Source organism: Triturus cristatus, chromosome 4_1 (genome assembly GCF_964204655.1).
Source record: "Triturus cristatus chromosome 4_1, aTriCri1.1, whole genome shotgun sequence".
In the NCBI taxonomy this organism is placed as follows: Eukaryota; Metazoa; Chordata; class Amphibia; order Caudata; family Salamandridae; genus Triturus; species Triturus cristatus.
The window spans coordinates 859,666,132-859,683,978 of NC_140585.1; the positions used below are offsets into that span (position 1 = coordinate 859,666,132).

Below are 17,847 nucleotides of genomic sequence, written 5' to 3' on the forward strand. Positions count from 1 at the left end.
CTGGCGGTTGCAGTAAGTTTTCCAAGGGCACTCAGTGGGGGCACCACAACTGGAAAACTGATGTTCTGCCCAAATCAAAATACAGCGGGCGTATGAGGGTTTTACAACTAATGTACTCCGTCACTTCTGTGACGGAGTATCCATCCTGCCAAACTCTATATCAGGCTATAGGAAGCTGGCTTTTTATGTAGTGTACCAAAACGAGGTACACTATGTATAAAGTCCAGACGACCCTTAATGTTTTACAGGGCTTAAATTAATAATCCCAAATGCTCTATTTTGTCGTTGTGTGGACGAGCAGCACAAGTTACTACTTGTGTAACAATATATCTGTAAGAGACATTAGTTAGTGATAGATTCCTTACCTTAGAATATCCCCAGGCGTCAGACTGGATCCGTAAAGTTTTGCTAGCAGTACCCCTACGTGTCAGTAGGTGGCGTTGTGTGGCTCCGCATCCGTCACTGGCATCGTAAGCAACGAGATGACGTCACAGAGACTACTTAGGTGCCACTCATGCGCGCTGACGTCAGTTCTTTACACGACTTTCCGCGGCAGGAACGCAGAGCCATGCAAGAAACTGACCACTGGTGCCAAGAAACTAGGGCCCTGAAAGGGATGACCTTAACACTAGAAATCAGTTCGCAGAACGGGGAGGATGGGTGGGGTGGTAAGGAATCTATCACTAACTAATGTCTCTTACAGATATATCGTTACACAAGTAGTAACTTGTGGATCTGAAAGAGACACGTTATATAGATTCCTTACCTTAGAATAGATACCCCAGCAATACCAACCCCGGTGGTGGGTATGCTAATTGATTACACCAGAAAGTCACGGAGAACAGAACGGCCAAAGAAGTCGTCTCTCCGGACCTGACCGTCAAGGCAGTAATGCTTGGTAAACGTGTGCAGCGAGGCCCACGTAGCTGCCTGACAAATGTCCTGCGAGGGGACGCCGCGTCCCCAGGCAGTAGTGGCCGCCGTTGCCCTGGTAGAATGGGCACGCAGCCCCACAGGAGGCTCCTTCTTAGCCAACGAGTAACAGGCCTTGATGCAGAGAACGACCCACCGAGAGATGGTCCGTTTGTGCACAGCCCGACTTTTTTTTGGCACCCACGTAGCCAACCAAGAGCTGGTCATCCACCCGGAACTGTTGTGTGCGCTTCAGGTACAACGAGATCACACGTTTTGGGTCCAGACGGTGGAGCCTCTCTTCCTCTTTTGAAGGATGCTGGGGTGGAAAGAAGGTGGGCAAGGTGATGGTCTGCCCGATATGGAAGGGCGTGACAACCTTTGGCAAGAAAGAAGGACGAGTCCTCAAAACCACCTTGTACGGATGAACAGAAAGGAAAGGAGGTTTGGAAGAAAGAGCCTGGAGCTCACTCACTCTTCTGGTAGAGGTGGTAGCTACCAGGAAAGCCATCTTGAGAGTGAGAAGACGCAAAGGACAGGTATGAAGGGGCTCGAAGGGAGCACACATCAGATATGTCAAGACAAGGTTTAAGTCCCATTGAGGCATTATGAAAGGCACGGGAGGAAACGTGTGCGTAATGCCTTTTAGGAAACGATTAACAACTGGGGACTTAAAAAGAAAAGGCTGATCTGGCAGCCGTAAAAAGGCGGAGATGGCCGAAAGATAACCTTTGATAGTGCCCAGAGCAGAGCCTGGCTGGGCCAAAGAAATAAGGAACAGAAGGAGTTCGGAAAGAGGGGCAGAAAGGGGATCCACAGCCGTAGCTGTGCACCATGCCACAAACTTGTTCCACCTGCAGGCGTATACCATTTTAGTGGAGGGACGCCTGGCTGCCAGAATGACATCACAGACTTCGGGAGGAAGATCAAAAGCTGTCAACTGTCGCTGCTTAATCTCCACGCATGGAGGTCGAGGCTGGACAGGTTCGGGTGGAGGACCATCCCCTGCTGCTGTGACAGAAGATCCTCCCGAAGAGGCAGTCGGATCGGGGATCGATCGCCATGCTGAGGAGCTCGGAATACCAGTATCTTCGTGCCCAATCCGGAGCCACAAGGATGACTTGGGCCTGGTCGCGCCGAATCTTCTTCAGCACTCTGGGCAGAAGTGGTATAGGCGGAAAGGCATACAACAGACCGCAACTCCACTCGCGACGAAAAGCTTCGCCGAGCTAGTGCCGCCTTGGAAATTCCAACGCGCAGAACTGATGACTTTGCATGTTCTCTTCGGTGGCGAATAGATCTAACCAAGGCTCTCCCCACTGCAGAAAGAGACCTTGCGCCACATCTGAGTGCAGACGCCATTCGTGATCCAACAAGCACCGGTGGCGGAGTTCGTCCGCCCTGGCGTTTAGAGAACCTGCCAGGTGTTGAACCACCAAGGTAATGCCTTGATGTTTCAGCTATGTCCAGAGGCGCAGAGCCTCCTGACATAGGGTCCACGACCCCACCCCGCCCTGTTTGTTACAATACCACATGGCGGTGGTGTTGTCCGTGAACACCTGCACCACACTTCCCCGGACAAAGGGAAGGAATACCTTCAGTGCAAGCCGGATCGCCCGAAGCTCCAAAAGGTTGATATGGAGCCGGGACTCCGCCGGAGACCAGAGGCCTCTGATCTCTGCCTCTCCCAAGTGGCCGCCCCATCCCACGAGGGACGCATCCGTCACCACTGTATGCTCCAGTTGGGGGAAGGGAGATGGATCTGCCATTGACCCAATCGCGATTCGTGAGCCACCACTGCAATTGTCGTGCAGTGCCCTCCGAGATCTGGACATGATCGGACAGGTCGCCCTGATGCTGTGCCCATTGGAACTTCAGGTCCCACTGCAGAGCCCGCAAATGCCATCTGGCATGTGGCACCAGCAGGATGCAGGAGGCAATCAGGCCCAGGAGCCAGAGGGTCATCCTGACCGAAACCCGGGCTAGAGGTTGAAAGATCGGAATCATAGCCTGAATATCCCGGACTCGCTGCTCGGGAGGATACACCCGAAACAGCGTTGAATCCAGAACCGCTCCGATGAAGGGGAGCTTCTGAGAGGGAATCAGGTGCAACTTTGGCAAGTTGATGGAGAACTCCAGCAAATGCAAGAGGTCGGCCGTAGTCTGAAGGTGGTTGACGACTGCCTGGGGCGAGCCCGCCTTCAGCAACCAAGTCGTCTAGGTAAGGGAAGACTGACACCCCTGACTTGCGCAGGTGAGCTGCGACCACTGCCATCACCTTCGTGAACTCCCGAGGGGCGCTGGTAAGGCCTAAGGGGAGCACGGCAAACTGAAAATGCTCCTGGCCTACTGTGAACCACAGGTAACGCCGGAGGGCTGGCAGGACGGGGATGTGAAAATATGCGTTCTGCAAGTCCAACGCTACCATCCAGTCTCCAGGGTCGAGGGCAGCCAAGAACTGAGCTAGAGTCAGCATTTTGAACTTCTCCTTCCAGAGGAAGCAGTTGACGTTCCGGAGATCCAAGATGGGACGCAGACCCCCTTTGTCCTTCTTGGGGACCAGAAAGTAATGGGAATAACAACCACTCCCGACTTCCTGCCCAGGAACGCACTCGATGGCCCCCTTGGCCAAGAGGGCCGTAACTTCCTGCTGGAGAGTTGCCAAGTGGGCCCCCGCCGACATGCATGGCTGGAGGGGTGGACTGAAAGGGAAGGGAGTAACCCTTGCGGAGGATCTGCAACACCCACTTGTCCGATGTAATAGCGTGCCAGTGGGGGAGGTGATGGTGGATCCTGCCACCCACTGGCGTGGGGTGCTCTACAAAGCTCGGATTAGGAAGGTTTGGAGGTAGAAGCAGCGGGGGCGGACAGACCCGCCCCTGCGGAAACCGCGTCTGCACTGAGGCTGGTTCTGCACAGGCTTGCTGAAGGAACGGGCCTGGGCGCCTCTGCCGTGGCCACGAAAGGAACGAAAACCAGGAGTGTCTGGACTTCTTGCGGAAAGACCTAAGGACTTGGCCTTGGCCCGCGAGTCCTTAAAACGCTCCAGTGCACTGCCGGCCTTATCGCCAAACAGGCGAGTGCCATCAAAGGGCATGTCCATGATTGAGCTTTGGATATCTGGTGAGAACCCAGTAGATCTCAACCAGGCGTGGCGGCGAAGCAGCACAGTCATAGAAATCGCCCTACCCAGTGAGTCCGCGGTGTCCAAGCCACACCGAATGGCGAACTTAGCCGTATCCGTGCCCTCGGCAACAGCTTGGGACAGCACAGCCTGAGTCTCTTCAGGACACTGAGGCAAAAGTTGTGCAACCGTATCCCACACCGTGTGGGAATAGCGACCCAATAGGCATGCAGTGTTCACCGACTCCAGCCCCAAGCTGGCCGAAGAGAACAACCGGCTTCTTAGAGTCCTTATCCGGCGGAGCCGTGGGAAAGACACTCTGTGCCGCCGAGGCTTGGATAACCAGGCTCTCAGGCGTAGGATGAGTGGTCAGAAAAGCAGGATCACCAGGGGCCAGTCGGTAACGCCTAGCGACATTCTTATCCACAGGGGCCCCTGTGGCTGGCCGGGACCAACAGGCACATGCATCAATGTAAAACTGGTCGCAAACGGGCAGATTCTCAGAATCTGCCCCTTTGCGACCGGTATTTTTGCATTTGGGATGCATCATCCCAAATGCAAAAATCGCAATTTAAGGAATCTCTAAATTGCGATTCCTTAAATTGCGATTGCATTTAAGGAATCCCAAATTGAGATTCCTTAAATGCAATGCATGAAAGTGAAAAAATTAGCGATTTCGCTAATAGGGGGAGCAAATTACCATGAAGTTGAACTTCATGGTAATTTGCAAAAATTTTGAAAAATGCACTTTTGTGCATTTTTCAAAGTTTCATGTTGCGCACACACATGCCCTTAGAGCATGTGTGTGTGCAACATATGTTCACAGATCAATTTCAGGGGTGCAATAGGGTGTCATTTTGACACCCTTGCACCCTTGAAATTGCATGAGCAATTTGCCTGTACCTACTGGTACTCGCAAATTGCTCATGCAATCTCCAATTCATTCCTATGGGCCTGGAGGCCCATAGGAATGAATGGGACGGCATTCCTTAATTACGACTCGCAATTTGCGAGTCGCAATTAAGTAATTTGTAGGAATTGCTATTTTTATAGCGATTCCTACATGCATAGGCTTTTGCAATTCCTTAATTGCGATTCCTTAAAAATCGCAATTAAGGAATCGCAAAAGTCTTTGGTGATGCATGTGCCAGCAAGTGCCCAGCAAGATGTCAGTGAGGGCGTCGTTAAATGGTAGCAGGGGCTGCGACGAAGTAGACGCCGTCTGGAGCACTTCAGTGAGGAGATTCGTTTTTAGGGCCACCGTAGTGAGATCAAGGTTGAGGACCTCAGCTGCCTGACGGAGCACCATCATATAGGAGGTGCCCTCATCCATGGTAGGCGGGGGAGAGGCAAACCCCAGGTCAGAGGAGATGTCGAGGTCGCCAGCATCCTCCAAGTCATCCGCCCAGTCCTGCTCGGAGTCACACTGTCGGGCTAGAGGGTCCTCAGTCCCCTCCCAGTCGTCCTCCTCCTCCGTCGCAGGTGGCACAGACCGCGGCGGCAGAGCAGAAGCTGGAGAAGGGACAAACAGCGTCGGAAACGGCGTCAGGAACGGCGCCGGCAGGGGCCGAGCTGGCGTCGTGTCCCAATGCGGATCCCAGGTAGGAACAAAATGGTCCTGGAACCTGGGCAAGGGTGGAACAAATGGCTCCCACTGCGGCGCTGGAGGTGGAGCCGAGGGTGGCGCTGGGGCCAGACACGGCAGCGCTGGACCTTGTGGTGCCGTGGCCTGAGCCAACGGCGCAGGATCCGGCGGCGCTGGCGGCCCAACAGGTTTCGAACACGGGACCGCGGGGCACGAAGGAGCGTCAGCGGGAGCCCGAGGCATAAAGAGGCGGTCCATGGTAGCAAGAAATTCTTGCACCTGTGTGGGAGTCGCCAACGGACCCGGGTAAGGTGGGTAGGCCGTGGGACTCCCGGGCTCCGAAGGAGCCGCAGGGGCAGAACCCCTGTCTCCCTCGTCCGCATCCGGGGACCGACGGGGGGATGTTGGAGAGCGAACACGCTTCTTCGACTTCTTTTTGTTTTGTCTCTTACCCGAATCCGTGGGTGAAGACTTGCGGTACGAGGAGCGACGACTGCGGCCCTGAGATCTGTCCCTGGAACGGCGCCTGGACCAGGAACGGTGCTGGGACGAGTGCCGGACCTCCAGCAGCTTCCGGCGCCGCTCCCTCAAGGCCTTCGGGGCCATGGCCCGACAGGACCGGGAGTCGTGGTCGGTCTCCAGGCAGTAGAGGCAGACATCGTGGGGGTCCGCCTCCGACATATTGCGACGGCAGGCCCCACAAGACTTAAATCCAGGCATCCCTACATGCACCAAGGAAACCAAATTGTACAGGAGACAAAAGTCTCAAAAAGGGTAGTCAAAAAGTGACTAAGGTACGTGCTCTAACCGGATCTGCGCTTTGAGGCACGGAAAAAGAAAGAACTGACGTCAGCGCGCATGGGTGGCGCCCACGTAGTCTCCGAGACGTCATCTCGGCACTTACGACGCCGGCGAAGGACGCGGAGCCGCACAACGCCACCTACTGACGCGTAGGGGTACTGCTAGCAAAACTTTACGGATCCAGTCTGACGCCTGGGATATTCTAAGGTAAGGATTCTATCACTAACGTGTCTCTTTCAGATGTTTAGGTTAATCAGACGGTAGTGTTAAGAATTAGTTGGAACACAGTCAATAAATGACACGCACACACTCAAGAAGAAACTCAAGACCAATTTAGAAAAAAAATCAAGTTATTTTATGTATATTTTAACAACAAGAACTTTGTAATTGATTAAGTACTTTTTGAAATATCACTTCTTATGAGTAAGTAAAATGTTAGCTCAAATGCATTTTTACTCGGAAATGCTTCCATATGGAGGAAAAGGCATATACTTGTAAGGAAGTGGGTTTCTGTTGCAGTAACCCCCCCATGTTTTTGCCTGATAACTGATGCACTTTTCCTTGTTGTGCCCTGGGCTCCTGCCAATCAGGTGCCCAGGGCCTGTGTTTCTTCCCTAAAACTGTGTTCAAGCCTAAACCCAATTGGCATCTCTGGCCACATGTGAGCCCCTGAAAAATGGTACACTAGATACCCAGGGCCTTGTGACCAGACAAGGCCCCTAAGGGCTGCAGTACTTGTTGTGCCACCCTTAGAGGCCCTGTACCCTGACACACACACACTGCCCTTGCAGGCTGAGTGTCTGGGTGCAGAACAAAACAGAGAGTCGACATGGCACACATCCCTGTGTGCCATGCCCACAACACACACTGCCCTGGCATACATCAGCCACCCCTCTAGCTGGGTGCCCTATGCCAGTGGTGTGGGTACAGGTGCATGAGCCCTGTTCCCATTCAGTATCTAGGTCCATTCCTGGGCACTGTAAGTGCAGTGCTGCCATTTAAGAGTATATGGTGCTGGCAGATCGTCAACACGAACTCCAGAGCACCGTGATGGATACATTGAAGACTGAGAAGTTTAGTATCAAACTTCTCAGCACACTAAACCAGCACTGACGCCAGTGTGGGATTTAATGTACAATGCACGACAGAGGGCATCTTAGAGATGCCCCCTGAACCTAACCTACAATCCACTTCTTGTCTGAGGGGCTGCCTAGGCTGCTACACAGCAGACATGTTGCTGTACCCCTGGGTAGAGAGCCATCCGCTCTCCTGGGCCTGCAACAATGCACATCCTGGGCGAGCTGCTAGGTCTCCTCCCCCAAGATGGGCAGGGGAAGCTTCAAAGGCATGCCGCCTTTGTGAACTTCTCCAGGCCACTTGCTGTACTCAGCAACTGGCCCCTACCGGTTCTGACCCCCACTCTGGCAGGAAGACTAGCCGGAAACCCCAAGGAAAGAGGAGGGGTGTGCCAGCCTCTGCTAACCCCACCTCTCAGGTGGAGGAGGCGAGGTGAAGCACATCTCCGGGCTCTCGCCATCTTGAAGATGGGGAGCCCTGCCCAATCAGGACTAGGCTACTGTCCCCCTCCCACAGGAGAGTAGTAGGGGTGTACCCACCCCAGGGAAGGGACCCATTGGTCCCTGTCCTTGACCTACCTGTAACGCCCCTAAATTTAGTATTTAGGGGCACCCTGAACCTTCCTTCCTCAGATCCAGATTCCAAAACAAGAACGAAGAACAAGGAACATTAAGACCTGCCGTGCAGCTGCTAACAAGAGGAAGACACCAACTGATTTGGCCCCCGCCCTACCGGCCTGTCGACCCTTGAACCTGCTCCTGCTAAACCCCGGCATCTCCAGTGGTCAGCAACCTCAAAAACCCCGGAGGATCTAACTGCCTTGTGACTCTGACTACCTGGGACTCCCACGAGCAGCGGTACTGCTCAAAGCAAGTAACTGACCCCTGGCATCAGACAGGAACCGCAAACCCTGCCCAGTCTGCGCCCGCCAAGCCTGGCCTGTGCTGTGCTGGAGTGAACAAAGACCACGAGGACGTCCCCCCGGCGACTGTGCCCCCGAATCCAGCATCCAAGGACCCACCTCGACGCTCCTGATGATGCCTGCAGCCTCAGAACCAGGGACCCCTCCAACCACGACCAGCAGAGGGTAAGATTTCCCGACACCAAAAGGCACCCCTGCACCCGGTGCCCTGCGGCTCCCTGTGCCCAACTCCTGGGTGCCTACCTGTCCTCCAACTACCCAACTTACCTCTCGAAGTGGTGGTCGCACCTGAAGAATCTTCGTCCCTGAGCTTGCAGCCTTTGTTCGTTCTTGAGCTTCTCCATTGAAATCCATTGAGCGCCCGACGGCTCAAAAGCACCCTGCACCCAGCCGCCCGAGTGTCCCTGGCAGTGCAACCTCTACTCTAATCTACTTCCCCATTTGCCCTGAGCAAGTGGCCAGGAGCCCAGCTCCCACAGCCGCGTGGCCTGCTAGCCAGCAGCCACCAACCAAAGGCCCCCTGCCTCCCATAGGATAACATTGGGCCTAACTCACTCTGCACCCGGCTGCCCCAGTGCCGCTGAGGGTGTAACAACTGTACTTACCTGACCCTGGGAGACCCCTGAGTCTATGCCCAGAACCTTAACTCTGCCAGCCGAGTACTTACCCAAAAGCCGATAACTCACTTTTCTTCCATAGGGTAACATTGACTGGTTTCACTTGGAAATTCTTCTAAGTGTCGAGTTTTGAAACTTTAAAATATTCATCTAAAATCAGCCATATTACGAAAGCGAATTTACTCACCTGTTATCAGGAGAGATACCAGTGCTGGATCTTGGTGCCCAACACTGACCCTGAAAAGTAATTACAACCGTACTTACCTATAACTTTTCCTTCCGTAGGATAACATTGCCTGGTTTTCACCAGAAATTCTTCCAAGTGTCGATTTTGCAAACTTACAAATATTCGTTAAAAATCGCCTGTATAACAAAAACACATTCTTTCAACTGTTTACAGGAGATGCCCCAGTGCTGGATCCAGGATCCAACACTGAGTTAGAAAAAGTAACTATAACCCCACTTACCTGCTAAGTGAATTTCCTCCCATAGGATACCATTGGTGATTCTATGTGAAAAAGTTTTTAAGTGTCAACTTTTAAAATACAATAATATTCCTTAAATATCACAACTGTAACTAAAACGTTTTTACTTAACTGTTTACAGGAGATGTCCCAGGACTGAATCTAGGATCCAGTCCTGTGTTAAGAAAAATTATCCAAAAAGTAATCTATTGCATTTAACTAGAAATTCCCATTGAGCTCAATGTATAATTGTGTTTGAAATTGTGTTGCCTACTACAACAACTGTACCTATTGCATTCAAAAGTCTATTGCCAATTGAAAGTATTTATCTAAAGCATCTCATTCTGAGAAAGTATATTGTGATACCTACTGTTGGTTCTAAAATAAAACAAGCATATATTTTTATATACAAACCATTGGCCGAGAGTTCAGTTCTTGAGTGTGTGAGACCATTTGCTGACTGAGTGTGTACAACAAATGCTTTACACTGTCCTCTGATGCTGCCTTACTGCTCGACCAAGCTACCACTTTAGAGAGTAAGGTTATATCTAACTTTAGCCTCTGCCAAACCTCTGGGGACTGTGGACTCTGTGCACACTGTACCTATTTGGGAATAGTATATACAGAGCCACTTTCTTACAATACTGCATACAGGTACTTGCAATTGGATTTTGGAGGTCCCCTTTAGGAGTTAAGGTGCTAGGGGTCCAAGGTCCAAAGTACCACCAGAAGTTTGAGTTTACTTGTCCTGGTGGAGAGGTGCTGGACGGGTTGGTAGTCTTGCACGCTAAACTGTAGGCAGAGGGGGGCCACCTAGGAACCGACTGCAGAGGGGGGACTTAGGGACAAGTCCGGGAGCTACCAACGAGGGGCTCAGTTTGTGAGTGTCCTGGAAGCAGGGGAGCAAAGACGGTTGTCATGGACCAGGGCTGAGGAGCTCTGGTGCAGAGGGTTTTGATCGGCTGGGCCAATGAGTCAAAGGTGCTCAAGGATCTCCGTCCGGTCAGTAGAAAGGGGACAAACCAAGACAGCTGAGACACTCTCGGTGCTGGCCTCTATGATGCGGACTTTCCTCCTCGGATGGTCGTCCTTTCAGTGTTGGAGTCTAGATTGGGCTCAAACAAGCTTTGGTTGCTACAAGGGGTCCATTACCCCTAGAAATGGTGCAGGGCGGCCCTGGTTGGTCCAGCTCTGGTTGGTCCTGGCGTCTTCACACTTGGTGAGGAGAGGGATCTGACATCCTGAAGCATGGTGACCTTCTCCTGGGCGGCTGCTGAGACAGTGGGCCTGGTGAACAGCAGAAAGGGGAACGGGACATTGCTGTCGGTGCCTGCAGGCTGCAAGGAAGTGGCTCCTCAACTTCAAGGGAGATGCTGACGTCTTGGTGAAGTGCTGTAGTCTCTCTGAGGCTTTTGGAGGATGCACAGCTTTAGGATGAGTTGGGTTTTCGCCATTGTCGGGGAGGAGGAGGTAGGCAGGCTGGGTTTGGCACCAAAGTCCACCACTAGTCTATTTACCCTTGAGATCACTGCGCTCCCTATATGACCAATTAATGTGGGGAGCGGGCATAACCCTCTCCCAAAGTTCCTAATTCTACCAAAATCAAGATGATGGAAATCTTCTTTCGTGGGGCATTTCAGGCAGCCCACGTTAAGGGTGTGACTGGCCTTGTAGTGCAACACGCCTCTTTGCATAGCTTATTTCCCACCTATTCTGGAGCTAAAAGGGCTTCAGGGTCTGGGGGTAGCTGGGATCGCAGAGCAGGCATTGTTTCTGGCCTCAGAGAACACGGCTCCCACCTGAAGGGGGTCAGAAACATGTTTGTGGCAGCAGGCTGGATGATACCAGTCAGTGAGCACACTAAGAGGCTGGTAGGTTTTCAGGGGGCACCTCTATGGTGGCCTTTGGGTGCACGTTTTAATAAATCCAGTACTGTCATCAGTAGGGATTTATTGAGACAAGATGTTTGATACCAAACACCATAGGATTTAGTGAAGCCACTATGTAGCTGGGGAACTCATAATGACCAGTGCCCAGTACATGTACTTAATATGACTTCCCTGTTCATTTGTACTATCTAGCAACTGAACTAGACAGCACTGGGGCATATCTGCTCGTGCAGATGTGTCCTCAGATGTACTATAATGCAACCTGCCTTAGGGCTGCATGGCCTGCTGTAGGGGAGATTTACATATAATTCATGTAGTGTCTGGGGCATGGCACACAGGGTGTGTGACTTGTTGCGTTTTCACTTTTGTCTGCACCATTTCACGCAGCCTGCATTAGTTTGGTGATGGATCCCATAGGGAAACAAAATACATGCTGTAGCACTTAGGGGCCCTCTTTAGTACCCATGCCATAGGGGTACCAAGGGGACCATTTACTAGTGACTTACAGGGGTCCTAAAGGTCTTGCCAACTGGGGTACAACCAAACCTTCCTTAGGGTAAGAGCACTGGGCTCCTGGTTAGCAGGAACCCAGTGCAGTTCAGTCAAAATTGCATCAGGAACCAGGCAAAAAGTGGGGAAGAACATGGTAAGAAAGGGGCACTTTCTTACGCTAGCCCTAAGTTGGGACCTACCAAAGGAGCTCCATTTTAAGTAAAGGCTGGACCACTGCGTGACTGCTCCCAACTGCAATGTCTCATTTGTATCTCATTCTACCCCACACCACCATGTCACCCATCATGGTTTATATAAAAGACACTCTTTTACTAGTTTTTATGTACTTCCTACAATTTTTGTTAAGCACTTCTTGTTGAGACATTACGTGCAGCTAACTAAAGCTGAACCAATGTTAACACACTAAAACAGAATGAATGAAACCAAGAAGGTTATTATGGGAAGTGACATGTTTTTAAATGGTGCACTGTACAGATGCATTTACACAAATAAAAACACTACCATGCCAATGGCGACCAAGATTGGAAATGTTCAATCTACTTTGAAAATGTTAATGCTAATCATAAAAACTAACAAGTGTTCGATAAACCACACAGAATAGAACATAGACCATTAATCTACCACTCTAAACCAAACACACAATTTGTTTTATGCAACAGTTAATTTAACTACTGAATATACTCAACATGCAACACCGAGCAGTACAAAAATCCTGCGGCACACAAATACAAACGTCCACAAATGCCTTGCAGCATGTGGGTAATTTTGTCGGAGCCTCTTCAAAATTTAACAGTAGTCTTCGCCTCAAGCAACCTTTTCAAAGTGACATATGCTGATCAAAACAATTTACAGCATGCCAAACAGTAAGGAAAGCAAAATTGGGCACACTACCTGAGGTATATTACTACTAGTTAGGTCCACCACTGTCGGAGGTCGCCTCAATTCCTTTGTTGCAGTGGGAGTTCCTTCAACCTAAAATTAGAGTGTTTAAAACAGGCCCTGGATTTAAATGCAATGTCCATCATTTGTCTTCATTCAAATATTGAAAAAGTAGATACAGAAAATAAAAAAATAGATAAAGCACCCCTGCCATGGAATAAATATGTTAAAACAGCAATTTATGTTAAGTAATGTAAATGTGTTATTAGCAATTTAAGGTCACTTTAAAGTTGTTACAAAATTAAGTGAAATCATGCATAATTTCACCATATTATGTGACAGATTCACCAAGCTGACAAACATCATGTTCCCAATATTCCTTAAACCCCTCCTTCCCACTGCTTCTCTGCATGCATTTTTGTCCTATCAGACTTTACCATATTATAAAATTGTGTGCTCCACTCAGTCAGCTGCCCTCCCTTTTTTTGCGCGATGATGTACTTTTTCAAAGCTCGACATTGCATTTCAGGAAATGAGGAAACCAGAATTGGACATGGTACTTGTGTTGCACTACTGCATACTTCCACAACTGTTTCAGGCTCTTTCACTTCTTCTCTTTCTTTTTCATTGTCCTGGAACAATAAAGTTTATAGGTTACTCCAAAGCAAGGTAATAGATTTACTACTACTTTTAAAGCACAGGTATGCACAGGTTTACTTTATTTTTACAATAGTATTTTATGTTAGCCCTTTAAATGCAAGCTACTTAAAAGTTCATCACATCTAAAGATGATTAAAATAATTGAACACTGTTTTATAGGCACAGAATTTGCACATTTTAGTTCTATAAAATATTCCAAACCCTGCTGAATTTACAACAGCCTACTTAAGTTCAACTAAGCAGAAGACAGGAATATTAATACCTGTGAATCACTACTGCAAATTTCCACAACTGACTCAGGCTCCATGAATCCTTCAATTGGATTTTCATCAACCTTAAATTGCAAAATTTGATTGTAAGCTTTGACAGTTTCAGTACATTACACACATGAAAATAGCCAAAATAATCAGTTCTGTGGATTAGAAAAGTTTGTTTTACAAATGCCTTCAAAATAAGAACACTATTCTCTTTTTGGCTGATAAAGATAACACCATTCCAAACTAGTCTGGAAACTCAACACTGGAATGCACCTTTGGCTTATGCTAGCAAACTACGGAAAAATGCAAAATAAATGGTCACCAGTCCTCACCCACCTCTATTTTGGAACATTTTCTCCATCAAATCACTGAAGAAATCTCCTTTAAAATGCAAATAAATACCTATCCTTCTGGATTTTTCTAAATCTAGTCATTTCTATTCAATGTTTTAAAGATGGTTTACATTTTGGATTTTACACACCATGTCACTTCCATCCCCTCTATTAAGGATAATTTACTTTTCCAAAATGTTTCAATGAACATAAAGAATAAGGAGGTAAAATATGATTATCTCTACCTGTGGTGCAGTAGTGCAAGCTTCCACAACTGTTTCAGGCTCAGATAATGTGTCCTTTTCAGGCAAACTATCATTAACCTAGAAATGCATTTTTTTCAAAGAGAGAATCACACAAGCTGTAATTGACTTTTGTTATTACCTTTATAAAATAATTCTCAAAGGGAAAAGCAACCTGTACAACTTTTTTGCAACATGGATGTGTTCTGCTAAAAACTGTATCTTGAAGATCAAATGCATTTCTTTTGGCAAAGTAAGATCAAAACACCTTCCATAATATCTGCCAAATTATAAATTTAATCTGCATTAACTGGTTCTTTCTAACTCTTTCACTAGAAGAAACACACCTCATTTGTGAAATATAATTTTTAACAGTCCATTAACCCTACATTCAACTGTTTCTAAGAATGCCTCTTCCTATTATTAGATAATACTTATCACATATGAGGCAGCATATGTTTACCACCCTTTTATCTCCCCATGGTATTTTCTGTTGTATTAGCAAATACATTAATGTGAGGACATCAGAATTTTGAACAGTACCTGTGATGTACTAGTACAAATTTCCACAAAATGTTCAGGCTCGCACAATACTTCTTTTCCAACTTCATTTTCTTTGACCTGGAATTATAAAGGAAAGCCTTTACTTCACTACATTCTCTACATTTAACTCAGCCGCGACGGTTAAGACAATTTATTAAACATCGTTGGTTTAACTGTTTTGTTTAACAACTTACACTAGACAAAGGAAAGTTACTGACAGTACTCCTAGTTCTCCTAAAAGGGAAAGTCATAAGCGCTGACTTGTCCTACCAATGCACAGGATCTCAGAGCACTGTGTGCTAGCAGGACTAAGGCCAACATATCAGGATGGTGTGCGCAGAGTCAGTCTCGCACAGTCCTGATGTTTATTTTGTCCAACAAAGGCACCGTTTTTACTGAGAAAGTATAACCGTACGAATTGGCGCCACCAACGTTCTAGATTAGGTTCTTATTTAATGGATTGCCAGAGTAATTTTCTTTTGTGTACCCAAAGACACCATTAATATAGAAAATGATGCGTACATTGATGAGAATGAAATATCGTCTCTATAAAAGATTCGCTCGTTGTGAACTCTACATCAACCTCGACTCAATAGGTCACAGGTGGAAGGGTGCGTAGCTGGCAGGCAAACACTCGAGCAGGAAACTCTTGATCAATCCCACTGATGCAGCGACATTACAATAGTCAGGGGAGATTGTCCTAATAAAGCACATATGGCTGGAGGGGGGTATATGCGCTCCTAAAAACACCATAAAGTCAGATGCCACATGAGTTTGGAACACATAGCCTATCAGGTTCTAGAAGACGTAGTGATCACGCACTCACCATGCTGGACATCTGGACACATGTCACACTGTGTCCAAGCGTGGCCGAGACCCACCTGTAGTAATCATTGACCATTAATTAATTACTGAATGCAGCAACCAACATTTCTCACCTTATGTGGTACGCCAGAAACATTTTTATTTCCTATTTTATTTTGTCTCTAAGAAGGATACCAACCCAATGTAAATTGAGACAGTCCTCAGACCGGAGGGCTGATTACGATGTCGAGCGGATCACCACCGCCCGCATGGCGGTAGCGATCCGCCCGACATTTCCCTCCGCCCACCACCCATTACGCCCCGCCATATTAGTATGGCGGGGGGACCCGGTGGCCGGAAAGACCGTCCGCCGGTTTTCCACTGGTCGACCAGTCGAAAAAAAGGGGCTGGATATGGTGGCGGTGTCTGCTAGACACCGCCATCCATTTAGAATGGGCAGCGGTGCAGGGCTTTCCATGGCGGAGACCCCGCCATGGACAGCCAGGCGGATTTTGCTTTCGGGGCCCTTGCGGGCACCCCAGGGTATTGGGGGGTGCACATGACATTGTCATGGACAAGGTGGCAGACACTGCGCGGTGCCTGTCACCTTGTGCATGACAATGTACAACGTGCATTCCCAGCATTGTGGTGGGCGGTGCTGTGAGCACCGCCCTCCACAATGTTGGGAATAGAGGATGCCACCGCCACGGTGGCGGTGGCATCCTAATTGCCGGTGCGAGACCGCCGCACCACTGGCGGCCAGTCAAAGCACCACTAGGGTGGCGGGCAGACATCCTAATCGGCCCCCTAGTGTATTTAACTATTCTCCTGACTGAACTGTTTAATTAAACAATTTTTTCAGGTTTTTTGAAATGTCTCTCGTCTTCAGTTTTTTAAGGAATTTAACTTTGAGCAACAACATCTACTCACCTCTTAACCGGAGACGTCCATTGTGTTAGGGAAAATTCTTCTCGACAAACCCTATATATTGACTGTAGGTTGTTCAAGATTAAACCTTTCAAAGGATCCCCCCATACAGGTACCCTCTCAGTATTCCACATATTCCTATGGCTGATGAGGACGCAGCAACTAACATAACAGTGAACTGCAGACATGCAGTTACACAATTGCTGCTGGGAATGTTACCTTTGTGGCTGAGGCCCATAAAGCATTCAAGACAGAGATATTCTATTCGTGGGTTAAATTTTCAGCAGCAGAGGTACAAACAAGACACTGAGGCTGCAGTTTCTAACAACTACACAGCTTATGAAGCACTAGAAATACAGTAAAATACCAAGAACACTAAAATTGGTTTGAAGGCGCCCTACCATAACCAAGAAAGATTATGTTGCTCATCCAGTAATCATCTGTTCTTAGCATGTAGTGCTGTAGATTCACATGCTGTGCATAAGGTCCGCCATCTAGCGTTGGGCTCAGATGATTACAAGTTGTTTTTGATTCAGTAAGTTTTCTTCAAGTCATGAGGCTGTGTGACTCCTCCTCTTGGTGATACTGTGTATGGACATGAACTCTATTGCTAGATAGTTTTGCTGGAGGTAGGTGAGAATGGAGTTGTAGTACATCAGTAATGTGATGTCCATGTGATTAATGTGATGTAAAGTATGTAAACTGCAGCCTACACCAGTATTTTTTTAGGAGGATTATATGGGGCATGTGAATATACAGCACTACATGCCAAGAACAGATGCTTACAGGGTAAGTAACATAATTTGTTTGAGGAATGTGTGCTTTAGATACACATGCTGTGCATAGACTATAAAGCAGTCCCTCCCCCTAAGCAGTGGTTAACCCGTGGGGCTGTAGTTGTTTGAAAAAGAGTTTGTATTACAGATGGGCCAACACTGGTTTGCTGACATGCAAATACATCCACATAATAATGTTTTGTGAATATATGTGGAGTGGACCATGTTGCTGCTTTGCAAATATCAGCAACTGGAATGTTCCCAAAAAATGCCATAGAAGCCCCAATTTTACGAATAGATTGAGCTTTAGGGGGAACAGGTAGAAGTCTTTCAGCTTAAGCATAACAAGTGTGGAAGCATTTAACTATTCATTTTGAAATTCCAGATTGAGAAATAGCATTTCCAATGTTGGGAGGTGTATAATCAATGAATAATTGCTTAGTCTTTCTGAAAGTTTTAGTCCTGTCGATATAATACATTAAAACTCTTTTAACATCTAAAGTATGTAAATCCCTCTCTGCAA

General features: G+C 48.2%; 1 protein-coding gene across 5 annotated transcripts in view; it reads right to left on the reverse strand.

The window, feature by feature from the left end:
- TASOR2 (transcription activation suppressor family member 2) overlaps positions 1 to 17,847 on the reverse strand; it is a 1,022,580-nt gene that overhangs the window by 209,835 nt on the left and 794,898 nt on the right. For all 5 annotated transcript variants that reach the window (XM_085653577.1, XM_085653574.1, XM_085653576.1 and 2 more), the window contains 5 exons: positions 14,818 to 14,895; positions 14,278 to 14,355; positions 13,706 to 13,777; positions 13,221 to 13,415; positions 12,796 to 12,876 (listed from right to left, as the gene is read on the reverse strand). In XM_085653577.1, coding sequence (XP_085509703.1) covers positions 12,796 to 12,876; positions 13,221 to 13,415; positions 13,706 to 13,777; positions 14,278 to 14,355; positions 14,818 to 14,895 — 504 coding nt within the window. The remainder of the gene's footprint in view (positions 1 to 12,795; positions 12,877 to 13,220; positions 13,416 to 13,705; positions 13,778 to 14,277; positions 14,356 to 14,817; positions 14,896 to 17,847) is intronic.